At 50.9% G+C, this 27,044-nt stretch overlaps 1 protein-coding gene across 2 annotated transcripts; it reads left to right on the top strand.

Annotated features, from left to right (window-relative positions):
- The first annotated feature begins 731 nt into the window (after positions 1-731).
- Positions 732-26,837, top strand: SRRT (serrate, RNA effector molecule). Of its 2 annotated transcripts, none has more exons than XM_035134253.2 (20): positions 732-937; positions 1,977-2,122; positions 2,871-2,999; positions 3,976-4,122; positions 5,849-6,037; positions 11,201-11,370; positions 12,908-13,077; positions 13,516-13,617; positions 15,010-15,124; positions 16,120-16,322; positions 17,634-17,695; positions 18,679-18,757; positions 19,318-19,509; positions 20,070-20,240; positions 21,125-21,278; positions 23,556-23,749; positions 24,445-24,595; positions 25,744-25,833; positions 26,288-26,384; positions 26,552-26,837. In XM_035134253.2, exons 2-20 carry the CDS (start codon positions 2,004-2,006, stop codon positions 26,625-26,627), a joined length of 2,610 nt encoding a protein of 869 aa, XP_034990144.1. In that variant the 5' UTR covers positions 732-937; positions 1,977-2,003; the 3' UTR covers positions 26,628-26,837. The 2 variants fall into 2 exon arrangements, with proteins under 2 accessions (XP_034990144.1, XP_034990143.1); XM_035134252.2 differs by having other exon boundaries at positions 1,913-2,122.
- The last annotated feature ends 207 nt before the right edge of the window (positions 26,838-27,044 follow it).

Genomic DNA, 27,044 nt, shown 5'->3' with positions numbered 1-27,044 from the left:
GGCTGAGGAAGCCAGACTGAACTTGGTGCAGAAATTGGGGGTCTCCATCATAAGAACTTTTAAAAAAACAAAAAACCAAAGACCACATTGCAGGGCTGTTGTTAGCAATGCACCCTGGGGGAGAGCATCCTGTCGCAGCCTTCACTGTCCTGGCCCTCTAAAAAGGAAACATTTCTTTTTAAGACTACAAGTCCCATCATCTCTCTCACTGCGAGCCTTGCCCAGCTGGCACTGGCGGGAGGTGGAGTCTCTTGAGGGCGCCAGGTTGGGGAAGGGGGGGCGAAAGGGAGCCTGGACTTTCCCCTAGCCACGCGACTCTAAAACTTTCACCCGGTTCTATGGTCGCGCTGACGTCACTCTAGCCACCGGCGGCCTCCTCGCCGGAAGACGCAGCGCACGACGCTCTAGCCATCTCCTCCTCCGCGGGCCTCCCTTTCGCGCCTCCTCTCCCCAACATGGCGGGGCGCCACAGAGCGCCCGCGTCCTAGAGCGCCCCACCCACACTCCCTATTCTGGGTGGGGGTTTTGGTTCCTTTTTTGGTCCCTTGTGAATTTCACGAACACTGCTTTCATCTAAGAAGTTGTTGCTGATTTTCCACACGAGCCCAATTATTATCATTGTTAATGGGAGAGTTAGCGGAAGTCCCACCTCTTCATCTCTCCTTGCACCTCCATGCCTCGCAACCTCATTCGCTGTCCGGAGAGGAACCGGAAGTGGTTGGTGACCCGGAGCCAGGCTTCCGGCGCGGAGGAAGGAGAAGGGGCGCGCGGGCGAGCGAGGAGAGAAGGAGGCGGCGGGAAAGGAGGAGAGGAGAGGCCCGGCCTTCCTCCTCCCTGCCTTTCCTCCTCTGGCGTGGCCGGGGAGGGAGGCGGCCCAGAGGCGGCCTCGTGCCCGGAAGGGCGGCTGTGCGGCGGAGAAGAGCGTGGGGTTCGGTCGGTGAGTGAGGCCCTCTCAGGGGAGCCAAGGCGGGCTGCACTAAACCGGCGTTTCTTCAGCCTGTGGTTCCCCAGGGGCGGGTGGACTACAACGCCCATCATCCTTGGTCGTTGGGCTGAGCTGGCCGTGGATGATGGGACTTGTAGTCCAAGACCCCTGGAGCGCACCAGGTCGGGGAAGGTTTGTCTGCAGCAGGGTTTCCCAAAAACGCTGTTTTTGTGATTGCAACTCCCATCATCCCTCGCTGGCCAGGACCAGTGGTCAGGAACGATGGGAATTGTAGTCCCAAAACAGCTGGAGACCCGAATTTGGAAAACCCTGGACTAGAACAGTGTTTCTTCAACCTGGGTGAAGTGGGCTAGGCGTGGGTGGACCACAACACCCACCATCTTTGATCATTGGGCTGAGCTGGCCATGGATGATGGGACGTGTGGTGCAAAACCTCTTGACCAGGTTGGGGAAGGTTTGTCTAGAGTAGGGTTTCTTCAACCTGGGTGGATTGGGCTAGATGTGGGTGGACCACATTGCCCATCATCCTTGATCGTTGGGTTAGGATGGCTGTGGGATGAGGGGGATTGTAGTCCTGGCCCCGTCTGGGGACCCTAGCTTTGTTTTCCTTTTAATGACTGCTGTTATTAGGGGAAGGGGCCATCGCACAGTAGTAGGAAATCTGCTTTACAAGCAGAACTTCCCACACTCCCCCCCCCCAGTAGCATCTCCAGGTAGGGCTGGGAGTCACTCTGTGCCTGAAACCCTGGAGAGCAGCTGCCAGTCACCGTAGGCAATACTAAACAGTTTTAATTGGATTGTGAATAAATGTGCAGTTAATTGTTATTGTCTTGAATTTTATTGTGTTATCTTAGTGGATCGTGCAAACTGCCATTCTGAATAGTGCTTTTTAAAGGGGTTGAGTTCCGGACATGTTTGGGAACAGGCGTGGGCACACTTATTTTACTTTTCCTTGTGCTTTGCCAGGGGTATTTTCGACCTGAAGACAGCTGTGCTGGACCCCCTTAGATTAACTGCCTCTTGTCTGCAGAACAAGGGATAGTAGCACCCTGCAGCTATGGGTGACAGTGATGACGAATATGACCGCAGGCGCAGGGACAAATTCAGACGCGAAAGGAGTGACTACGACCGTTCTCGAGAACGTGATGACAGGCGGCGAGACGACTGGAGCGACAGGTACACCCCAAGTGACCTCGGGAATGGAACAATGGCGGACATGCTTAGAGAGTTGCTCTGTTCCCAAGGAGACCAAACCTGATGCTTTTCTTTTCTGTGGCTGCAGGAAAGCCCATTCAGTCTTGGAGGCGGATCTATAAGACAGGAAGGAGTTCTATATTTATTATTTTATTTATTTCATTAAAATGATACACCACTTGATAGTAAAAAAAAACCACATCAAAGTGGTTTACAGAAAAAAACCCCAATAAAGCTATGAATAAGAATTAAAATAACAATAGGCTAAATGCAGGTTAAAACTTGCACCAGCTTTCTAAACGCCTGCTTGTCTATACAAAAATGTTTTTAGCAGGCACCAAAAAGAGTACATTGAATGTGCCTTCCTCATGTCAATGGGCAGGGAGTTCCATAAGTGCTGCTGCACGAAAAGATTTGAGTTCTTACAAATGTGGAACAGGTATTTTGTTTAACAGCACCTGTTCTGCCCATCTGAGCAGGCTGCGTAAACAAATATGTTTTAAGCATATTAGAATCCTTAACACGTGATGGTTGATTGTTGATTGCCCTGTTTTTGAAGGGGCAGGATGGAATCCAGGTAGAGCAGGTCCTGAAATATTTCTCAGGCACTTCAGCTCATGGCACAGAGAGCTGGTAGAAAACCCAGTTGGGCTGATTTCTGCCCTGCCAGCCGCAGAGAGGGGTCAGTTATGCCTTCCCTCCTTACTAGCTCTGTGCTGTTTGCATCCAGGGAGTGGGACAGGGGCCGAGAGCGCCGCAGCAGAGGCGAATACCGTGATTATGACCGGAACCGGCGGGAGCGTTTCTCCCCACCTCGCCACGAACTGAGCCCCCCACAAAAACGGATGCGACGAGACTGGTAGGTGGCCGTTCGATCTCCTCTGGGTTGCTTCTTCCATTCTTTGTTCTGCATTACGTGGCTCTTTAGTTCCCAAGAGGAGATGCTCAGCAGAAACAGCATATTGGGTCAGGTCTGGGGAATCCGTGACCCTCCAGAGCATGAAGAACCCCTCTGGATCAGGCCAGTCTCCCATCTAATCCAGCCTCCAGTTATCACAGTGGTCAGCCAAGTGCCCCATTGGGAAATTCAAAAGCCAGGACCTAAGCACAAGAGCAACTCTTTCCAGCAACTGGGATTAGCTGTTCTCAAGGACCTTGAGTCCTTGTCAGGGAAAAAGGCAGGGTATCAATAAATACATAAGAATAATTCCAAAGCATTGCTGCCTCCAACTACGGAGGCAGAACGTAGCAATCATGGCTAGTAGCCATCACTGCCTCCTGTGGGAGGGAGTTCCACTGCATTTCTTTTATCTGTCCTGACTCTCCCAGCGTTCAGCTTCATTGAATGTCCGCGAGTTCTAGTGATACGAGAGAAGGAGGCAAAACTTTTTCTTTATAACCTGGGGGGGGGGGGTAGGGATGCTGGAGGTGGAAACAATTGTCCGAGTTTGAAAAGCTGGTATGATTGGATCCATTCTGTTGAATTAATTAAGCTAAATTGCTTGAATTAGATTTTGAATATAATAATAATAGTAATAATAATAATAAATTTATTATTTATACCCCGCCCATCTGGCACCATTCTGAATTTCTCTGTGCCATTATCGTGCAAACGGGTATTCTGAATATTGCATTTTGTATGGTAAGGCAGGACGCACGGGGGAATGAGGTTATGGAACCAAGGGTGTGGACCAGCCAGAAACAGTTTGGGAAGAACTGGTTTTAACACACATACCCTTGCTTCAAAATAAATCGGGATCAATTAACACTTTGGTTCTCCCCCAATCCTCTTGGTGGTTTTTAACTTTACCCCCTCCCCCAAAAAACTTCTGCAGGGATGAGCACACATCGGACCCCTACCACAGCGGCTACGAGATGCCTTACAGTGGCGTCACCACTGGCCCCACCTACGGACCTCCGCAACCCTGGGCTCACCCAGAAATGCACGTGACACAGCATCACATCTTGCCTATCCAAGCCAGGTAAGCTGCTCCAAGCACGTCCTGCCTGTTCAAGCCAGGTGGCCTTTGCCACTCAGGTAAGACCTCAGGCTGCTCTGCCTGAAGACCGTGAGATACGTTGGTCAAATCGTCTTCCCAAGAACAGGTGCCTGCAAATACTGAAATGCCTCCCTGTTGCTTTCCGTGTGACGAAGTAGAATAATAGGATTATAGAGGCGAAATTGTAGACCCCCGGGGGTCATCCACTTCATTCCTACACTCCTTGCAGTGCAGGAATCACAGCTAAATAAAGAACACTTCAAACAGGCTTGTCCCACTTGGCACCCACCATCCATGCTCCAGTTACTTCCAGGGGCGGCCCTGCCATGCACACAATGTGGGGCTCACTTTGGAGATAGTCTGAGGCCTTTAGGTTTCTTCAAATGCAGCAGCCAGGCCGTTGCCTAGTGCGCATAGGCTGGGGAACATAATTGAGCGCACCTCAGGTCCATTGGCTTCCAGTTTGCATCTGGCCTTCATTTTAGGGGCTGTGTCAAGTTCCTTTAAAACTCTTAAGTGGCTTAGGGCCAGGCTGCCACATGGTCCTATAGTTCATATTGTGCCACTCTGGGTACTTAACAGTAGAAAGTACCCAGGCTTCTTAAGTAATTACAGTTAATTAAATAATTACAGTTAATTAAGCCTTGCACAGGCTTCTTCAGTAATTACAGTTATGTTGTATTGAGCAGGGATTGGATTGGTTACGTCATAGTTACGTTGGGTTTGTCGTTAATCCTGTTGGTAAATTAAAAACAAATCTAGCTATTTGTTTAGCTATTGCCCACCCTTCACTCAGAGGTCCAAGGGCAGGTTACAACTTTTAAAACGCAACGTTAGAAACAGTTTAAAGCAACAATCATAAAAATAAGGTGGGGCTTCAAGATACACCCCTCAAGTGTCAAAAACCAGCATCTTCAGCATCCTCCAGAATGCTGTTATGATAGAGGTGAAAGGTGAACCTCTGCAGGGAGGGAGTTCCATAGCTTGGGAGCCACCACAGAGAGGACCCTCTCCCGGTCCACCACCAAGAGTCATTTAGAACTTTAAACCACAGTGGTACCTTGGTTCTTGAACTTAATCCGTTCCGGGAGTCTGTTTGACTCCCGAAACTGTTCGAAAAACCAAGGTGCAGCTTCCGATTGACCGCAGAAGCTTCCTGCACTCAATTGGAAGCCACGTTGGACGTTCGGCTTCCGAAAAACGTTCACAAACCAGAACACTTGCTTCCGGGTTTGCGGCGTTTGGGAGCCTAGCCGTTTGAATACCAAGGTCCTACTGTGTAATGTCAGCATTTTGAATCTGGTCCGAAAACAAACTGGTTTGTTTTAAAATGAGCTTTTTTAAAATGAGGGTTATATGGAATCCCAGCCAGTAATCTGGCCACTGAGTTTTGGAACAGTTGAAGTTTACCAGTCATCTTCAAGGGCGGCCCCATGTAGAGCGCATTGCAGAAATCCATTCTGGAAGTTAGCAGAGCCCAGTCAAATCCAGGAGCAGCCCCAAACTGCGAACCTGCTCCTTCCGAGGGAGTGCGGCCCCCATCCAGGGCAGGCCACCTCTCCATCTCCTGCACTTGACAACTCAACTGCACACTTGAAAAGGCTCTGTGGAGCTTAGCTGGTTTTGAAAGGGTGGCCCCTTTGCACTGGAGACGTTGAATTGCGAGAATGCACACCTCTTTACTTCCCTTTCCCTCCTTCCCTCCCAGGCTGGGGAACATCGCGGAGGTGGACCTGGGCATTGCCCCTCCCGTGATGAAGAACTTCAAGGAGTTCCTCCTCTCCTTGGACGACTCCGTTGACGAGACGGAAGCCGTGAAGCGCTACAACGACTACAAGCTGGACTTCCAGCGCCAAAAGATGCAAGACTTCTTCCTGGCCCACAAGGATGAAGAGTGGTACGTCTCTCGTGGGCTGGGCCTTCTTGCCTTGGACTGGGGTGGGAGCAAGGAGTGGTCTGGTTCCCTCAGGGATGTGTATCTGTAGTTATGCATGACTGGCAACTTAAATAAGAGCCTTCAGAGTGGAATATAATTCAGTAACCAGTTGCTAGATTTGTCAGGCATTAGAAGGCCGCTTTCTGGCCTTCCGATGGGTGTAGCTTGCTGGAATGCTCAGGGCTTTAAATGACTTGGGTGGGTTTAAAAAACGTAGCATGAAGTCTCCAGCTAATTGAAAGAATGTTCTGCACATATCCCTGTGAGGTCCTTGCGCATTTTCCCCCGTGGGGTATGTGAGCTGTTCCCCCATCCCAGAAACATGCAGGCAGGCTAGAACATGGGGTCAGCAACCTTTTTCAGCCATGGGCTGGTCCACCGTCCCTCAGACCATGTGGTGGGCCAGACTGTATTTTGAAAAGCAGCACACACACACACACACACACACACACGTCCATTCTGGGTGCTGGCCTTGTTCCAGCGACCCCCCCCCCCGCCTCCCAGAAATAGGCCCCCCTCCTCTTGGACTGCCAGATTCGGGTGCTAATTCACCCTCCCTAGTCTACGTTCCTGGTTTACAGATAGCAGAGCAGTGTTAGTGTGTGAGAGAGACTCCGTTACAACCAGCGCAGCAAATGAAATCAACCAGCTGTTCCCAGCGAATCAGGGATATTCGGCCCCGGCTCCCCCAGCCTGGCGCCTCCCAGATGTTTCAGACCACAGCTCCCACCATCTCTCAGCCGAGCCGGCTGTGCCCGTTGTCTGAAGCATCCGGAGGCTGCCAGCTTGGAGTTGGTTGATTTAGTTGACGCAACGGGCTTTGACTTGGCGCGGTCGGGTGTGCTCTACGAGATGGAGAAACTGCTGAGAAGGACGCGGTGATGCAGGGGGATACTGAATGCGTGGCGATGGTGGTGAGAGAGAGGTGGGAGCTGAGAGGCGTGTAGAAACCCCGCTCGTTCCTCTCTGGAAGTCTGTGGTGTTCTCCTGCCATCCTTATCACCTACATACCATCTTTGCTCCCTTTGACATGTTTTCCACTTGTTCTGTTTCACATCAGTCAGCATAAAAACTTCTTCCACCACTGGCTGGGTTCGCACATGACTCATTTAGCGAGTGTGTGGCTTGTTAGAAGTCCCAAGCCCAGCATGCTAACCATGGTTTGTTCTCTGGCAGCAGGCACCGCAACGTGAAGCTGTGGCTTCTTGTCGGCTTGTGAACCATGGTTTGTTCCAATTATGGTCTAACCCCAGGTTTGAACCCAACGATCTCGCTTGACCCCTACCCTAGATGCTTGCCAAGCTACAAAGCCACCACAGCTGGGGAGCAAAGCAAGCTTTGGAGAGAACAAACCAAGGCTTGTTGTCATGTGGTTCGTTGAGCAAACCATGGTTTAGCATTGTGTGCGAACACAGCCATGATTATCTGAATCCAGATGGTAACAAGCTCTTTTGCACCCACTTCCCTCCTCTCACTTGTAAAATGCAGATTTTCATCATTTAGGTGTCTTGTGTTTTTTCCTATTTCCCGTCTGCTTCTCAGCTGGCTTGCTTGTGTACTAAATACTTTTAGAATTCCAGCTCGGAACCCCAGTTTCTCTTTGATTTGGGTTCATCTCTCAATAGCTCCAGCAGCTTGTTCGCCTGCTGTTAAAAGCACACGGATGCTTTTCAGCAGAATCCTTGAAAACTGAGCAAACGCAAAATAAAATTGAGAAAGAAAACTGCCAGCCGCTAGTCAGGGGAAACATCCTTGTATCGACCTTTTAAATTATCTGTTGCATTTATATCCCACTCATTTGATCTCCACAGTAACCCTGCAGGATAGGATAGGCTGAGAGGCAGTGACTGGCCCCCCAAGGGCCGAATGGGAGGATTCGAACCCTGGTCTCTGCCAGGTTCTAGTGCAACACTCTACTCTGCTTTTGAGGGCAGGCAAGGGTGGGGCTTGGCACATCGGACGGGGACGTTTTTGTTTAGTTCTAGTTTCTACAAAGCAGCTGCTATTATTGAGCCATCCAAAATAAGTTTACCAGGGTAGCAGAATGGATGGAGCAGGCTTCAGGTCAGGTCCACGGAGAACCGGGAGGGTGCCAGGTTAGCAGAGGCTGCACCAGGGCAAGGGAAGGAGACTGGGGACGAAAGGTGGCCTCTGGACGGACGTGGCCGAGGTGTTTGTGTGCCTGGGGGAGTGGAGGGACGCTTTGCTGCAGCGCTGGATGGGGGAATCTCAGCGAGGGGAGGGGGCTGTGTGTGGTCCCTCTTCCCTAGGCAACTGGGTATCTTAACACAGCTGTGTCTCTCTCTCTGTGTGTGTGTGTGTGTGTGTGTTCACTTTGGACCATTTTAATTTCCTTTGATAGATTTGAACTTCTTTCATTTTTTGTTAATTGGTTGTTGACTGTAATAACTTGGCCTTTTCTCCCCCTCCTCCCAAGAACCTCTCACAGGAGACTCCAAAAATCATCCGTCCTCAGCCTGGAGAATCCATAAATAAGCCAAACAAACCAAAGAGCCTTGAATGTGTTTTTTTTCTTCCAATTTTTCCCCCTTCCTCTCTCTGCTGGTGGTGGCGATTTTTTTTTTCTTCCTCCGTAGCGCAGACAGTCAGGGTCCTCACTGTGCACAATGCAGTGACTAGCTGAATGTGAGTTGGCAGGATGTAGGCAGAGCAGGGCGAAATCGCAGGCACCAGAGCCTCTTCTCTCTTTTGTTTTGGTTTTTATGAAGTCCTGCGACCCAGCGAGAGAGAGAGAGAGAGATTCCAATCTTTGGGGGCTAAGCCCGTGCTGCTTTTTTTTCTCTTAAAAAATCCGCCGAAGAAAACTCTCTTCGCTTGGAAGGCTCGGAGTGTGACTCCTCTCAGTGTATGTATGACGTGTTCTGTCTTCTTAAATCAGAGCTGAGAGCAAAAAATAATAATAATAAAAATCTAAAACGCATATCTTGTATTTGCAAAAGGTAAAAAAAAAAAGACTGTAGATTTGGTTGTATTAATTCCCACCCCACCCCACCCCCCTTTTTAACTGCCTTCCCCATTGAAACTGCTTTTACATCTCCCCCACCCCATCTCCAAATCCTGAGAGCATACCATCTCCCAAATAGGGCGAGGCTGGATTGGGCCAAAGGGGGGGGAGAACCGCGTTCTGTACTCACCGTAGGGATCTAGGTTCAGTTGCAGTTTCCATAAGGGCGTAAGGAGAGCTCTGCTGGATCAGGCCAATGGCCCATCTAGTCCAGCGTCCTGTTCTCACAGTGGCCAACCAGGGTGCCCATTATAAGAAACCAGCAAGCAGGATCCGATCAACTTTCCCTTCCTGTTGTTTCCAGCAGCTGGGATTCAGAAGCATCGCTTCCTCCAACCGTGAAGGCAGCGCACAGCTGTTGTGCCTTCAACTACCCGCTCCCTCCATGAAAATGGAGTCAATGGCTGCCTCACAAGAAGGGACCCCCCAAATCTCCTCGCAGAGTTTGATATCTCTTTGACAGAAGTGGCCCCGGTGGAGCTAGCCCACCCCACACCGTGAGCTGTGGGGGGGGGGGGGGCAGGCTGTGAGGCTTATCTTCAAACAGGGCTGTCCTTCCTTATATCACATAGTTAGCATCTGCAGACAAAGGAGGGCTTACTGTCCCTGCCTGGCAGGCGGGGCTTTGGGTGTGGGGCATTTTAGCACGGCAGCCAAGGCGGAGGACCAGACCAGGGAAAGCTTGAGGAGAAGCCTGTGGCAGGGCTTGAGAGGGAGGGAGGAGGTGCCTGGAACAGTTGTTGCTGCTGCTGCTGCTGCTGCTGCTGCTGCTGCTGCTGATTACAATTTATTAACTACATTTCACCCTAAGGTCCCAGGGCAGGCAGGTCGTGACCTTGTAAACCCAAGTTGCTTGTGTTGGCATTTAAATAATAATAATAATAATAATAATAATAATAATAATAATAATAATAATTTATTATTTATACCCCGCCCATCTGGCCGGGTTCCCCCAGCCACTCTGGGCGGCTTCCAACAAAACATTAAAATACAGAAATCAAACATTAAAAGCTTCCCTAAACAGGGCTGCCTTGAGATGCCTTCTAAAGGTCTGGTAATTGTCTTTGACCTCTGGTGGGAGGGCATTCCACAGGGTAGGCGCCACCACCGAGAAGGCCCTCTGCCTGGTTCCCTGTAACTTGGCTTCTCGTAGCGAGGGAACCGCTTTAAAGCCTTTAAAAGTTACCTGAACGGCCACCTTCTTCCCTACAGACCCCCTCGGGTGCCGAGATCTGCGGAGAGGTCCCTCTTGGCAGCTTCTCCACCCTCAGAGGCTCAGGGTAGGGGTGACCCAGGGGGAGAGGACCTTCTCTGTGGTGGCCCCTAAGCTGTGGAACTCCCTTCACTGTTCTGCTCCCGGCGGGTGCTGAAGACACACCTTTTTACCCTGGCTTTTGATGCTTGACGCGTACATTATTAGGACCTGCCTTATCTTTGCGGTTCCTAAGTTGATTTGATAACCACATCCTTTCCCCGGGACCTTAAGGTGGGAAGGCAGGGAATAAACTTGACAACAGCAGCATCAACAACAAACCAAACCCAAAGAAAGAAGGGGGAAAGATTCTGAACCGAGCCAGGCTGTCGAGGAGTAGGAGGCCCTTTCTTAGACCGACGCAGTCTCCCCAAAGCTCCCACTCCGCAAAGACTCTCGGCCCAAGGGCAACCCCGCTTGTGCACGCACCCTCCCTGTGGCGGGAGACAGCGAGTGAGCGGCGCCCCGTTTTGTGGAGGTGGGCTTCCGCCTGCCCCAAGAACCAAGACCACAGATGGTTGCGAAAAATAGCTTTTGGTCCCTCGGGGGCTTTGGCCTGCCCTGCCAGCGACCAAGAAATTCCTCGAGCAGCGCTTCCCTCCCCTCTACACTTCCATTTCCACAGAAACCAAAAAACAAAAACCACCACCTGGAGTTTCCTCCCTCCTTCCCTGCTTTGCATGTGTGAATTAGCGACCAAGAGGGTCGTGCTTCCCTTTTCCCGTTCTTCTGGCTAACGCATTTCTTCCCCTCCCCTCCGCCCCTCCTTTTCTGTGTCTTTCTTCTCACCCCACCCCCACCTGCCCCTCCCCACCCCCACCCTTCTGCTAATTTGGGTTCCGTTCAGGTTCCGGTCCAAATACCACCCGGACGAAGCCGGCAGGAGGAAGCAGGAATCTCACAACGCCCTGCAGAACCGCCTCAATGTCTTCCTCTACCTTATGGACAACGGCTGGTTTGAGAACTTGCAGCTGGAGATCGACAAGGCCAACGCCATCATCAAAGTCTTGGACGCCGGTACAGTTGCTGCTGCTGTTGCTGTTGTTGTTGCTGTAAAGCATTTTATTGAATTTTCCAAATAAACACATTTAAAACAATAAACCAAACATTCAAAAACAAACACAACACACACAACTATCTTTTTAACAATTCTCCTTCTCAGTGCTCTGCCGAGCTTGACTTCCCTCCCTCCCCTCATTTGGTTTTCTGTTCAGCTCTTATCTCGCAGTTCTTTTCTTCCATCCATTTAAAATCAATTCGTAGGATTTATTTCAGCCCTGAAAGTGTCTTTAAACTTCTACAGTTCTTTTCCATATAATCCACAAATTTACTCCAGTCTTTTTGGAACCTTGTTTCGCCCTGGTTCCGGATCCTGCTAGTCAGTCTCGCTAGTTCTGCATAGTCTTATCATTTTTGTCTGCCACTCTTCGATCGTCGGTAAATCCTGAGTTTTCCATTTTTGGGCTAACAAGGTCCTAGCCGCGGTTGTTGCATATAAAAATATCATATAGTCCTCCTTTGCAATCTCTTGTCCAATAATTCCTAATAAGAATGCCTCTGGTTTTTTGGGGAAAGTATACTTAAGAATCTTTTTCTGTTCATTATATATGATTTCCCAAAATCTTTTAACTTTTTCGCATTTCCACCACATATGATAAAAATCCTCCTTCCTTCTCATTACATTTCCAGCACATTTTATTACTCATCCTATACATTTTAGCTAATTTTGCTGGTGTTAAATACCAACTGTTGTTGTTGTCGTTGTTGTCGTCCTCCTTGCATATATTTATTTGTAACGAAAAGCAACAGAAGCCAGAACGATGCAGAAGTGCAGTGAAGCCACACATATACGGACAGATTTTCATGCCAAAATCCCACGTAATAAGTTAATATCTCAACGTTCCAAGTAGCACAGACCTTCTTTCTCGAGAAGATCGTGAAAAGGCTCTGTTTCTCTCTGCTTCTCACCATGCATGCAACCGTAGCCAGGTATGCAACGTCCCACATTGTAGTTACCCATGCGCTGGTGTTCCCATTTCCGCCCCGGCCAGTTTTTGACAAATAATTCTGGCAGCAGTTAAGAGACGTTGCATTAATTCCCTGTGCTTATTTCCTTAACATAACCAGATAGCAAAATTCAGAGGACCCATGGGTAAAGGAAAGCCAGTTATTACTTCAACAGTAGGGTTTGATTTACCTGATTTTGCCTTAAGATTTCTAGCGGAGGAGAGTTTTTGCTTTGGGTGCCCAGAAGGCCATTGCATCTGTCCTCATCACGAGCCATACATTTTTACTCGAGACAGCCCATCTCCAGACACGTAGGTGTTGACATATTTTTAATCTTCTAGGCTGCCGGTTTTAATTATCTTCATAAACGGTTGTGAAGAAAGGTGGCAGCGTTTGGCACAGCCTGGGGTCCACATAGATCTTTTGCTGAGTTTGAAAGCCGCTGAAACACCCCACCCCAGCCCGAATTGTTTACAATGTGTTGCCACATGCCATAGTTAAGAGCCTGTCAGGGTCATGACGGTGGTGGCTCTTTCTCCCCCTGCAGCCGTCATTAAGATGGAAGGCGGGACTGAACACGACCTGAAGATCCTGGACCAGGAGGAAGAGGAGGAGCGTCAGGAGAAGGCAGAGCCGGGGAAGAAGGAAGAGAACCGGCTGCAGGAGCTGGACCGCAAAGCCTCGGAGAAGGACGACAAAAAGGAGGAGGCCAAGAAGGTAATAATAATAATAATTTATTATTTATACCCCGCCCATCTGGCTGGGTTTCCCCAGCCACTCTGGCCGGCTTCCAACAGAAAATGAAATAAAATAATCTATTAAACATTAAAAGCCTCCCTAAACAGGGCTGCCTTCAGATGTCTTCCAAAAATCTGGTAGCTGTTTTTCTCTTTGACATCTGATGGGAGGGCGTTCCACAGGGCGGGCACCACCACCAAGGAGGCCCTCTGCCTGGTTCCCTGCAACTTGGCTTCTCGCAATGAGGGAACCGGCACAAGGCCCTCGGTGCTGGACCTCAGTGTCCGGGCAGAACGATGGGGGTGGAGACGCTCCTTCAGGTAGCTCCTGGGGAGGCGGGTGCGATCCTGGCTGGGCCTTCCTTGCTGCTGCGAGCTGGGCAGGGGAGTCTTGACGTGCCTCCCTGCTCTGTCTTAGGCTGGCAACGAGGAAGCTGTCGAGGACAAGGCGAAGAAGGCCTCGGAAGAGGAGGAGAAGAGGGCTGAGAAGAAAGAGGAGACGGACAAGGAGGCCAAAAAGGTACAGGGGCCTCCGTGCTTCTCTTCACTGAACCGGAGCAGGCAGGAAGTGGATGAGCTGCCAGCGTAGGGTGTGTGTGGAGGCACTTCATTCACAGTGTCAGGTCTATGCCGTGCTGGAGGTTAGATAGATGGGAGGGGCGCAGAGGGTGCTGTGGTCTAAACCACGGAGCCTCTTGGGCTTGCCGATCAGAAGGTCGGCGGTTCGAATCCCCGTGACGGGGCGAGCTCCCGTTGCTCTGACCCAGCTCCTGCCAACCTAGCAGTTCGAAAGCACACCAGTGCAAGTAGACAAACAGGAAGGTAAACGGCATTTCCGTGCGCTCTGGTTTCCACCACAGTGTCCTGTTGCGCCAGAAGCAGTTTAGTCCTGCTGGCCACATGACCCCGAAAGCTGTCTGTTGACAAACACCGGCTCCCTTGGCCCGAAAGCGAGATGAGCGCCACAACCCCATAGTCGCCTTTGACTGCACTTAACCGTCCAGGGGTCCTTTACCTTTACCTTCTTGTCAATGTTAAGTGAATCTATCTTTCCATGCCTCTTTCATAACCTTTGTGTACACTGCTTTGTGTACGCTGCTTAAGCAATATCTAAATTGTTGACATTAGTGAGTAAAAATGTTCGCCTGGACTAGTTGCTCTCTCATGCACACACACACACATTTTATCCTCATTTTTGTGTGGATAAAATGGGAAGTCGCATTTGCCACCCTGAGCTTTTTAAGGAAAAGAGAGACACTGCAGAGGGTTGGACTGGATGACCCTTGGGGGTCCCTTTCAATTCTATGAGAAACTGTTAATAAATGGGAAAATCACCTGATCCGCAGATCACGAAGACGAAGAGGGCCAGGAGCCAGGGGCCAACGGGGGCTTTTTCCTCTTGGGGTGTCTTTGCACAAGGGAAAGAGACCAGGAGAGGGTTAGAGAGACCAGACACCACCTACGCTAAAATAAAATAAAAAGATAGGTGGGGAACAAACCTCCCTGCCTCTTTCAAGAAAGGCCGAGCGTTATTTCAGGAGTAAATGGTGCAAAGGAAGCGTCAGCTCCCTCCTTGTTCTCCTTTGGCTTTGGAGACCTCCTTATTCTAACAGGCTTTGGGAGCCAACCATTTTCTATTAAAGAAAGGGCTTTAAAGTAATGCTGCGCTATTCTCATCACCTGTATTTTAATAGGGCCTGCCTTTTATATTATTTGAAGTCTCTCGTAGTTTAATTATTTCTCGACGGGTCTCTCTTAGACGTTTTTATCCGTGTCGCATTCATTTGTGGCAAGCCGCCCCTGAGGCTGCGGGGAAGGCAGGACCTAAAGATATACAGCAATGATAATATGCACCAGAAACAAGATTTTGGGGGGTAGGAATGACTGATCCCTTTCTCCCACCCCCACCCAGGTTGGCCACAAGCACAAACGGAAGCGCAGTGGAGACGACAGCTACGACGAAGGCAGCGTTTCTGAATCTGACACAGAGTCCGAAGGCGGGCGCCCTGAGGAGGAAGACAAGGAAGGTGGGTGGAGAGATGCAGTAGGAAAACAAACCAATGAATGGATGTACTGTATTTTTCTGTGTATAACACGCCCCCGTGTATAAGACGCCCCCTATTTTGGGGGACTCCAAATTAGGAAAATGGAGGAAGGATTGCCCAGAGTTGTTGAGTTGTTTTGCGAGGGGCAGAGTTACTGAGCTTTTCAAAGGGGGGATTGCCGAAAATAGCTCACCTGCCTGACATACGCTGTCACGCATCTCAAAACCCACCTATCGCCTGTCCCCTCAACAGCAGAAGCAGAAAATCGCCCACCCAATTGCCACAGTGACAGCCAATCGACACCAGTCCTTGCCGCAGAAAAACACACCCAATAGCCGCTGACAATCTACGGCTCCCAGGAGCAGCCAATCCCACGTCCCCACTATGCACTATCCGTGTATAAGACCTCCCCCTCTTTTTGTCATAATTTTCTAAGAAAAAACACTCGTCTTGTACAGGGAAATGTGCGGTATAGATTTAAGATGTGTGAGCAGCAAAAGAAAGGATTGAAAAGCCGCATTGCGAAACGACGTTTGCCCTGGCGTTCAGATCTAGCTTTCTGGCATCCCATAATGGCCATCTGGTCGGCCACTCTGAGGACAGGATGCTGGGCTAGATGGCCTCATCCTGCAGGCCCATCTTACCTTCTTACGTTTAGAGGTCTCCAAATTAGAAAAGAGCGAAGGGTTTTGCTGACAGGGCCTCTGTGGCTTTGCTGAAGCCAGAGAAAAGCCTCTGTAGCCTGAACTATTTTCTTTCCTGCATCTGGTTAAAAAAAAAAAAAGTGTTGCCTCTGGTAAACCAAAGCGCCAGTTCTTTGGACCTAGAGATGCTGAGATGTGTAATTCGGCAGCTCACAAGAGTCAGCTTGCTCTTCCGACGCCTCGGGATTCACAATTCCCTCGCCGCCGGTTAGCTAGAGGAAATGCGCCAAATAAAGGCCTTGCTCTTGAGTTCTTTGCCATCTCTTTTTGCAGACAAAAAGCCGAAGGAGGAGAAGGTGGGGGCAGCAGCGGGAGCGGCAGGCGCAACGACAGCGGGGCCAGCAAAGGAAGGTGGCGAGGAGCCCCCCAAAGCCAAGGAGAAGGATGGGGAGCCCAAGCCACGCCCCCTGCACAAGACCTGCTCCCTCTTTGTGCGGAACATCGCCCCCAACATCTCCCAGGCGGAGATCGTAGCGGTGAGTGGAGCCCAGCTTGTGTGGCGCTGCAGGGAAGAGCAGGTGCTTCTAGGGTGGGCTGTGAGACCCTAGGAGCTCCCCCCCCCCCCGGAGGGCAGGCTTAGGAAGGCTTATAAGGAACATAGGAAGTCAGGTCTTGTCTATTTCATTAATAATAATATTGCACCTAGCTCAGTGATGTCGACATTGGCTGGCAGCTATGGCTCTCCAGGTTCCAGGCTAGGTGTGTTCTCAGCCCTCCCACTGAGCCACAGCCCTTTTGGATATATATGGTGCTCAGAGCTTTCCAGACACCCTCCCTCCTGCCTTTTAGTAAACCCGGCATCTCTCTTCCCAGCACACTCTGGTGGGGGACAGATAATCAGCAGTGGTCCATTGGGCCTCTCTCAGCCTAAACTACCCCGCAGGGTAGGACAAAACGGAGAGGCAGGGACATGCGTATACCGCCTCCAGCTCTTGGTGGGGTGTCAGTGTAAGAAACGAGCGGATCGTAGGGTTGTAGAAGAGCTGGAAGGAACCCCAGGGGACATCTAGCCCAACCCATAGCTGCCAAGTACCCCGTTTTCCCCGGGAAAACCCCTTTTTTACTTACCCTTTCCCGGTGGTCCCCTGTATCACTTCGTCTCCCGTTTTTCTCAGTTATTTTCTCCTGCCGGCGGCCATTTTTTTTCTTTCTGATTTGCCCTTCTATGGGCACCAAAAATGGCCGCCGCCAGCTTCAAAAGTCGCATCTACGCATGTCCGGAAGTGCATAGACGCGACTTCCGGTGTTGGCGGCGGCCATTTTTGGTGCCCATAGATGGGCGGAGCGATGCCGGAAGTTGCGTCGGCGCACTTCCTGACATGCGTACAAGCGACTTTCGAAGCCGCCGGCGGCCATTTTTGGTGCCCATAGAAGGGCAAAGCGACACCAGAAGTTACGTCAACGCAACTTCCGGTGTCACATGGCTGCCGGTTCCGGATTCTGCAGTCTGGAACTTGGAAGGTAAGAGCCCAACCCCCTGCAATGCAGGAATCACAGCTGAAAACCTCTGTTCAAAGGCCTCCAACAGAGGAGAGCCCACCACCTTCCAAGGGACCCTGTTTTGATACCGGATGGCTCTTGCCATGAGAAAGTTCTTATGTTTAGCATTGAATCAATGTGTTCAAATCCTAAGATGGGCTCCCCTTCTGTGATAGAGGAGCTGACTTGGCAAGGTTTCTTATTTCTTCTGGGGCCGGGTGTTGAGCAGGGTTTTCTGCCTTAACATACCCCGTACCCCCCAGATTTCCAGCTTTTGACTCCCCTCTCTCCTCTCTCCCTTCTCCCAGCTTTGCAAAAGGTACCCTGGCTTCATGCGAGTGGCTCTTTCAGAACCCCAGCCAGAAAGGAGGTAACTTTCGTTTTTCTAACACACACCTACACCCAAAACCTTCTTGCACGTGCTTCTGTGTCTGTATGCCTGTGTCCTATCGGTAATATTTCCGTAGAATCCCCTGTCTGTAGAACAGCATAAGAAGGTAAGAAGAGCTTGCAGGATCAGGCCAAAGGGAGCCCGTCTAGGCCAGCGACCTGCTCTCTCACAGGATTCGAACACAGGATCAACACTCTCCCCTCCTGCGGTTTCCAGCAACTGGTACCCAGGAGAATTGCTGCCTCCCGACTGCAGAGACATAGCAGAGCCATTGTGGCTAAGAGCCACTGACAGCCCTCTCAATATAATTTGTTCAGGCCTGTGGGATCTCCTTCATATTTTTGCTAGAACCACTAACCAGCCAGGTGTGAAAGCCTCTTAAAGATTAAAAAATGAATACAGACACACACACACCCCACTCCAAGCTTTCTTCATTCCGGCAATATATTTAAGGCGTTGTGGGGAGAGTCATTTAAGTTGGTGCCGTCGTTAAATAGTTGGGAGTCAGAAATCCGTCCTGATCTCCTTCACATCCCTGGGAGATCCACTGGTCCTCCTCATTCTCTCTAGAGGGTGGAGGAAGAATTCCCCTATTTTCAAATCTCTGCGGAGCCGTAAGGCTTAACTGAGTGGCTGTGAGCAACTTACTCATCATAAGCGGTTCTTCTGCTAAGCAATTGCAAGATCTGCTTTCAACAGTGCAGAATGTTCCTTTGTCAGGCCGGAAAACAACCATGCCAGCCATTTGGCAGCCGAGAAGTCCTTTCTACAGAGAAAAGCAAGGCAGTTATCTCGGCCTCTAGCCTACCTTGCAGGGCCGTTGTGTGGGTGAAACGAGAGAGCCCTGTGTGAACTGGCTCGGAGGAAAGGCAGGGTGGGTCAGGCTTGTGCGTGTTTGTGTGCCTGCAAGGGGGAGAGGGTGTTTGGAAAGGCCGGCACCCAAACACCTTTCTCCTTTTCAGGTTCTTCCGAAGAGGCTGGGTGACCTTTGACCGCAGCGTCAACATCAAGGAGATCTGCTGGAACCTCCAGAACATTCGGGTAAATGGGCGATTCCCAAAAGGGGCAGGAGGCAGGGGGATTCCCTGGGGGGGGGGACCCTAAGAGGCGAGGGGGCATTGGAGAGGGCACTGGAGGTGCAAAACGACTGTCACATTTTGAGAAGCTCGTATCCCTGGAATCTAGTACATCTGTTTTGTTGAGTGAACCAAACTGAATCGTTTTAACTGGATTTTGAATTAACTGCAGTTAATCTTTCCTGTTTTGAACTGTATCGCGTTGTTATCTTCCTGAGCGGGCCGTGCAAACCGCTATTCTGAATAATGCTTTTGTGGGGGGGGGCACCGAGGAGCAGAGGTGGGGATGGCCCCCAAAAGTTTGGGAACTGCGAGAGACCTTCTCTTAAGTTGTATCTCCCAATCTGTAGTGTTCCCCCCCCCCCCGGGGTAGAGAGGATAAACAATGCCTGTCTGCAGTGCTATTATTAAAATGTTGTGCCTAGACACAGCTGCATGCCAGGAGGAGGAGGAGGGGGTCCCTCCCTGTTTCAGCAAGGTTTGGGGCGCTGTTCTGGCCTTGACTGCCCTCCGCCCTCTCCCCAGCTGCGGGAATGCGAGCTGAGCCCCGGAGTCAACCGCGACCTGACCCGCCGCGTCCGGAACGTCAACGGCATCACGCAGCACAAGCAGATCCTGCGCAACGACATCAAACTGGCGGCGAAGCTGATCCAGACGATGGATGACCGCACCCAGCTGTGGGGGGCCGGGGAGGCCCGTCCGGCCTCTGAAGTCTCGGTCAGTTGGGGGCATGTGGCACGGGGGGGGGGAGACTCTTGGAGGAGGGGGCCGCTCGCAGCCCTTGGGTTTTTCTGCCCTTCGGATTCCTCTGTGCCTCTTCAGATGGCAAACTGGATCGAGCGTGCTGTACGTGATCCCCAGAAACTTGGCTGCGATGCCTGCCTTGCCGGGGGTTGGACTAGATGACCCCCGGGGGTCCCTTCCAACTCTATGGATTCGTGAAAATGGCTCCCCTCGGATACCAGTTCTCAGCTGAATGTCTACATATGATGCAGGAAGTCGCCTGTGTGCCTTCCCTGAGCTGGTGTTCCGCCCGCTGCTTTGGACTACGATTCCTATCAACCGCAGCTAGCATGGCTGATGGGAGTTGTAGTCTAAAGCACTGGAGGGGCACCTGCTCAGGGAAAGGCTGTCCATAGAGAAACACAGTGGCTCAAGCAGATGGGTCGTTGGTTTTTAACAGAGTTGGAGCCATAGCCATCAGAAGGAAGGCTTGACCTTCTGTCTTTTAGAGAGTAGCAAAGCTCACAGCGGTCTCTCCCTCTCTGCCACCCCAGAGCCTGCCTTCCCAGAACCCCATCCTGAAGAACATCACGGACTACCTGATAGAAGAGGTCAGCGCTGAGGAGGAGGAGCTGCTGGGCAAAAGCGGGGAGCCCTCTGAAGAGCCCCCCAAGGAAGGGAACCCCGCTGAGCTCAACGTGGAGAGGGACGAGAAGCTCGTCAAGGTGACTGTTGCAAGATTAGTGGCTTTGTTTGAGGGTGTGGGAAGTAGGAGCTTTGGTTTTCGGGAAGCTGGGGACATAGGAAGCTGTCTTCTACCAAGTCAGACTGTCAGCGTCCGTCCAACTCAGTGCTGTCTTACACGGACTGGCAGCAGCTCTCCAGAGCTGGGGAAGTTCCCGGCCCTGGCTAGAGACGCCACGGGAGATTGAGTCCAGGCAAGTACACTTACCACGGCGCAACAGCCCCGCAACACAAAGCACATAACTCCTCTAGGTTAGATTACGGCAACACGTTCTATGTGGGGCTGCCCCCAAGACTGTGCGGAAACTTCAGCTGGTGCAGAATTTGACAGCTGGGTTGCTCAGTGGGGCAAGGCGGTCTTAGCACATAACAATGATCCTGGCCCCACTGCACTGGGCTGCCGATCAGTTTTCCGGCCCCAATTCAAAGTGCTGGTTTTGACCTATAAAGCCTTAAACAGCTCTCTTGTGTGCCTGCTCCAAGAGAGGTCTGGAGGGTGGCAACATGAGAAAGGGGCCTTTTCTGCACTGGCTCCCTGCTCATGGGATGCTCTCCCCAGCGAGGCTCGCCTGGCGCCTTCACTACATTCATCTGGATGGAAAGTTTCCTCTTCTCCCAGGCCTTTGGCGAATTAAGCAGTCTATGGATTTTTAAACTGGGGGGGAAGGGAGATAATGGCAGGTTTGTTAGAATGTTATGCATCTTTGTATTTTTGTGCTTTAAGCTGTCCTGTGATCCTTGGGTGAAATTTAATAATAACAGTTCCAGAGGTCCACTAACTCCAGGCCCGGCCTCCCCCTCCACCCCCGGTGGGCTTCCTTTGAGGACCCACCCAGGGCCAACGTCCCTCCTTCCCTCCCTGCAGGTGCTGGACAAGCTGCTTCTGTACCTGCGCATCGTCCACTCAGTCGACTACTACAACAATTCGGAGTACGTCAACGAGGACGAGATGCCAAACCGCTGCGGGATCATCCACGTGCGAGGGCCCATCCCCCCCAACCGGGTCACCCATGGAGAAGGTGGGTGGGCTGCGTGTGTGTGGGTGGGAAAAGAGAGAGAATAATCATCATCACTTTTAATTTGTATACTGTTTTTCTGTCCAATACCCAAGGCGGTTCACAAGCTGAAGAAACAAAGAATGTACACCTTATAACAATTAACTTAATACAAAAATGTTGTAATAAAACATAACTTTAAAATAAGCAACCTACATCAAATAAAGTCACATTCAACAATCATTAGAATAGTATATAACAGGCATGTCCAGCAGGTACCGTGTTTCTCCAAAAATAAGACACAGTCTTATATTTATTTTTCCTCAAAAACACACATGGTGGCTTATTTTCAGGGGATGTCTTATTTTATTTTAATTAAGTATGATACAGTTTAACCATCCCTAGTATAGAATACAGTGGTACCTCGGTTTATGAACACAATTGATTCTGGAAGTCTGTTCATAAACTGAAGCGTTCATAAAACTGAAGCAAACTTTCCCATTGAAAGTAATGGAAAGTGGATTAATCCGTTCCAGACGGGTCCGCGGAGTACTCAACCTGAAGCGTACTTAACCCGAAGCATGGGTGTAATTGGTTCTGGAAGTCTGTTCATAAACTGAAGCGTTCATAAACTGAAGCAAACTTTCCCAGTGAAAGTAATGGAAAGTGGATTAATCTGTTCCTGACAGTCCGCGGAGTACTTAAACTGAAGCGTTCATAAACTGAAGCGAACTTTCCCATTGAAAGTAATGGAAAGTGAATTAATCCGTTCCAGATGGGTCCGCGACGTTCGTAAACCGAAAATTTGTAAACCGAGGTGTTCGTAAACCGAGGTTCCACTGTAATAATATCAGCATATAAAAATTAAACAGAGATCCACTCTTAACAATTACAATGAATAATTTCTAAACTACAATCAACAAAACGACGGCAAGCCACAGTGCATAAAATAATACGATACAAATTGAGAAGCAGGGACTGGAGGATGGGGCAAGGCAGGTGGAAGAGAATGAATTGTGGTCCCCACTTGCAGGGCACAGCAGGCTTTGGAACAGCACCGGGCTGTGGGCTCTTTGGAGCCTCCTCTTCTGATCACGTTGGTACAAATGCATGGGAGGGGAAGCGATCCGTAGCTAGGCTTTGCCTCCAGGGTCAGAAGCGGCCGTACTTCCAAATGCCAGTAGCTGGAAACTGCAGAAAGTTCTCTCGCACTCGGGTCCCGCTTGGAGGGGCATCTGGTTGGCCACTGTGAGAGCAGGATGCTGGACTAGATGGGCCCCCTTTGGCCTGATCCAGCAGTCTCTCCTTAGCTCCTTGCATTCACGCAGCACAACTGTGGAACTCCCTCCTGCAGGAGGCAATGATGGCCACCAACTATGGGTGGCTATAGAAAAGGATGGAACAAGTTCATGTAGGAGTTGGAGAGGGCTATCAGTGGCTTCTAGCCAGGATGGCTAATGTTCTGCTTCCACTCAGAGGCAGCATGTGCTTCCAAACCCCAACTGCTGGAAACCACAAGAGGGGAGACTACTCTTTTGGTGGAATCCTGCTTGCAGGTTTCCCAGAGGTTGACCACGGTGAGAACAGGATGCTGGACTAGATAGGCCATTGGCACGGCTGTTTCTGTGTTCTTAATCTCTTAATGGCTGTTGAGGAAACTAAATGCAAGATGAATAAATTCCCGGGTTTTTTTTTTTATTGCCCAGCTCCCACCCTTGTTCCCTTGCACTACTCAAAATTCTGCCCTGCTAAGGAGCAACACACTTGGTGAGGATAACCATTTCTTGCTTCTGGGAAGAAAGAGTGTCATTTGGGTGAGGAGACGGGGACCGGGACCCAGAACTCCTGGCTCCTCAGCTCACTTCGATACTATGAGAGTTGCCTTTCGAATGGCCTATCCCAGGCATGTCCAACAGGTAGATCGTGATCTACTGGTGGATCACCGGATGTTTGTGGTAGATCACTGGGTTTCCCCAAAGAAGCTCAAGAACTTTGGCTCCCCTAAAAAAGCTCAAAAACTTAGACCTGAACCCCCCAAAACAGGGCTTTCCTTCCTAAAAAAAAGCTCAAAAACTTTGACCTGAACCCCTAAAAAACGGGGGTAGATCACTGCCAGTTTTTAACTCTGTGAGTAGATCACAGTCTCTTCAGAGTTGGCCACCCCTGGCCTATCCAAACAAGCACCCGCGTTCTCGCAGTGGCCAAGCATATGCCCCCAAGGGAAACTCGTCTATCCCAAATGCCCCAACATACAGCTTCATTGCATGTTGCCCACGAGCTCCCTTTGCCCTCCCTTTGCAGTGTCTGACTGGCAGAAGACCTTTGAGGAGAAGCTGACCCCTTTGTTCAGCGCCCGGGAGTTCCTCTCGGAGGAGGAGGCCCAGAAAATGGGCAAGAAGGACCCCGAGCAGGAGGTGGAGAAGTTCGTCACGGCCAACACCCAGGAGCTGGGGAAGGACAAATGGCTGTGCCCCCTCAGCGGGAAGAAGTTCAAGGTGAGTCTCGTTTCCCAGCTTCCAAGGGGAAGAGAGGAGGCCACGCTCCCTGGTGCACCTGCACAAATGCCCCCCCTCCTCACTCTCTAGACCACCAGCTTAACATGAGCCTGCAGCAAGATGCGGCAGCAAAAAAAGCTAACACTATTCCAGGCTGCATCAACAGAAGTCTAGCGTCCTGTGTCCAGTTCTGGGTGCCAGAATTTAAGGTGGTTATTGATAGGCTGCAAGATGTGCAGAGGAGGGCAACCGAGATGACCAAGGGTCTGGAAACCAAGCCTTATGAGGAACGGTGGAAGGAGATGGGGGTGTTTAGCCTGGAAAAGAGGAAAATGAGGGGAAAATGAGAGCCTTTCTCATCAAATACCTGAAGGCCGTTGCACAGGAAATGAAGCAAGCTTGTTTTCTGCTGTTCCAGAAGGCAAGACCTGAACTGAGGTTGCATGTAGGGAGATTCTGATTTAACCTTAGCAAGAGCTTTCTGACAGTAAGAGATGTTTGACAGTGGAACAGACTCCTTCAGAAGGTGGTGGGCTCTCCTTCGTTGGATGTTCATAAAGGGAAGATGGGTAGCCCCCTGCCAGGGTTTCTTTAGGTGCAATTCCTGCTTTGCAGAGAGGTTGGACTAGATGATGCTCAGGGACTCCCTTTCTGACTCTGACTCCCCAATTCCATTGCTCTCATTCTTCTCTCAGGGCCCAGAGTTTGTGCGCAAGCACATCTTCAACAAGCATGCGGAGAAGATCGAGGAGGTGAAGAAGGAGGTGTCCTTCTTCAACAACTTCCTCATGGACGCCAAGAGGCCTGCCCTGCCTGAGCTCAAGCCCAACCAGCCACCAGGACAAGGTAAGGCAGAGAGGGACAGGCAGAACCAGGGGGCTCAGCAAATGCACAGGGCAGGGGTACTTTTCAGAAGAGAACACACTTTTCATCTTGTCTCGAAGCCCAGAAACTCGCAAACATTCGGAGGCAGCAGTGCTTCTGAATCCCAGTTGCTGTAAACCGCAGGAAGGGAGAGTGGCTCTTGTGCTCAGGTCCGGCTTGTTTCCCACAGTATTTTTTATATTGAGAGAGGTCACTCTGGGGCTCCTAATGCTGCGCAAAAACAACGCAGGAGGCAGCAGTTATGAGTTGCCACTCTCTGCAGCCACAGCAGGCGCTGCGATTCCCCAGCGTTGTGGCTTCAGCCCCGGAGACACTCCGTTGTCTCTCGAGACAGATGTGTTGCCACCAACAGTGTATTTATTCTTATATTCGTAAGGAAAAACCTAAAAGCGGTTTTGTAAGGGGGAAGGCTTACAGAGAACAGCCCCCCCCCCCTCATCAGGACGAGCTCTTCTCCAAGCAGTAACTCGAGCGCAGGGTCAGATTACAAGAGCCAGGAAACGGAAAGGGAGTGCCGACACTCCAGCAGCATCAAAGAGCCCTTACTCCATGGGCAGGAAGAGAGGGGGAGGCCATCCCCCCCCCCACGCCGGAATTGAGGCGTCGGAGAAGGGGGAGGCGCTTCACGGTTCCCAGGCTCTTGTGTTGGACTAAGAGCCGGAAATCGGCAGTGCAGGAATCTGACTCTGAATGAACAGACGTGGGACTTCAGACACCTTACACCAGGCATCCCCAAACTTCGGCCCTCCAGATGTTTTGGACTACAATTCCCATCTTCCCCAACCACTGGTCCTGTTAGCTAGGGATCGTGGGAGTTGTGGGCCAAAACATCTGGAGGGCCGCAGTTTGGGGATGCCTGCCTTACACTGTAAATAATATGCACCAATAAAAACATCTGAAAGACAAGCAGATGTGGAGGGTCGTTACTCAAGAGTAGCCACAACAACCCTGGAAGGTTTAGAAACCTCAAAGCCACAGTGAGAGCAAGATGCTGGACTACAGGGGGGAGGGGGGTCCTAGCCTGACGCAGCAGCTCTCTCCCTCTCCCCAAGCGTCCCTTCTGCCTCTCTCCCGCAGCAACCGCAGTGCTTTCCCTCTTCCTCTTGCAGGCTTGGCTCCAGGGTTGCCCTACCCTCCGCAGGCCCCCCAGGGATTGTTGCCCTACGGACAGCCCCGCCTGCCCATCCTGGGATACGGAGGTACGTAAAAGCTTCTGGTGCAGCCCTGGCGAGGCCTCCTCCCACAAGGGGGCACCGGGGAGCAAGCAGCGCTATTGCCCTGCAAATGGGCTTTGTCCAAGGGAGCCTTGCAAGGAAATGCCATTACACAGTGTATAGGTAAACTACAGAACTCCCTCCCACAGGAGGAGGCAATAACGGCTGCCTGCTGGGATGGCTTGACAAGAGGACTGGAGAAATGCATTTTAGGAGAGGGCTATTCACAGCTACTGGCCGCAATGGCTCCGTGAAAAACAAACACATTAATTTTTGTTTCGAAATGAACAGTTTAATAACATGTGTACTTAGAACAGCTTTGTTTATCAACTAGAACAGAAGCAAAACCCCTCCCAGCTCCTTCCCAAGAAAGATACCCCAATAACAATACAGTGTGTCAGTTTCTGATGATCTCCCCCCCCCCTTTGGTATCTCGCAGGGGGCCCTCCTTACCCACCGACCCCGTACGCCGCTGGCAGGGGGAACTACGACACCTTCCGAGGGCAGGGCGGCTACCTGAACAAACCACGCAACAGGTAGGTGTTTGTGTATCTAATTCAAGCAAGAGCAGAGATGGGCCACAAACCTATTGTGGAGGGGTGGGGTGGGGGCCTTCTGCCTTACAGGGGCAGTGCTCAGGGGGGTCGGAGAGGGCGCAGCTGGGCCCCAGTGCCACCATCTCACCCCCCAATTATCTCCGCAGGATGGTGCGAGGTGATCCACGGGCAATAGTGGAGTACCGAGACTTGGATGCCCCAGAAGACGTCGATTTCTTTTGAGCCCAGGAGTCATCTTGCCAAGTTGGGTTTCAGTTCTGCCCCCCCCCAAGCTTTTCTTTTTTAAAAAATGAAGCCGCTTCTCCTGCTTGCCAACCCTCCCTCCCTGTGTGTTAGTCTCTCTTCCACCCACCCAAATGCTGTGTCATTTTATGGGTATTTCATGTTAACTTTTCCAACGAGATTTCAATAAACGTCCCTGTTTGAACACCGTTTTGGGGTGGTATTCCTGGGTTTTCTGCGAAAATTGACTCTCCCCCCCTTAAGGTAGGGGTTGGCTAGGGGAGCCCTTTTTTGGCTCTGAGAGCCGAATCTCGCAAGGCCAACTTCGATGCGGGGAAGGGGGGCAACCCACCCGTCCATTGTGATGTCGCCTGATTTGACGGGTCACCAGCCCCACCCCCCACGCCAAAATCCCTT

Source organism: Zootoca vivipara, chromosome 13 (genome assembly GCF_963506605.1).
Source record: "Zootoca vivipara chromosome 13, rZooViv1.1, whole genome shotgun sequence".
Classification (NCBI taxonomy): Eukaryota; Metazoa; Chordata; class Lepidosauria; order Squamata; family Lacertidae; genus Zootoca; species Zootoca vivipara.
The sequence above is the reverse complement of the archived record's forward strand: the minus strand, read 5'-3'. Positions and strand labels throughout refer to the sequence as shown.

Coding starts and splice junctions, on each gene's coding strand:
- SRRT (XM_035134253.2), top strand. CDS start 2,004: ATGGGTGACAGTGATGACGAATATGACCGCAGGCGCAGGGACAAATTC. Junction 3,000..3,975: donor AAACGGATGCGACGAGACTG/GTAGGTGGCCGT, acceptor AAACTTCTGCAG/GGATGAGCACACATCGGACC. Junction 16,323..17,633: donor CCCAGGCGGAGATCGTAGCG/GTGAGTGGAGCC, acceptor CCCTTCTCCCAG/CTTTGCAAAAGGTACCCTGG.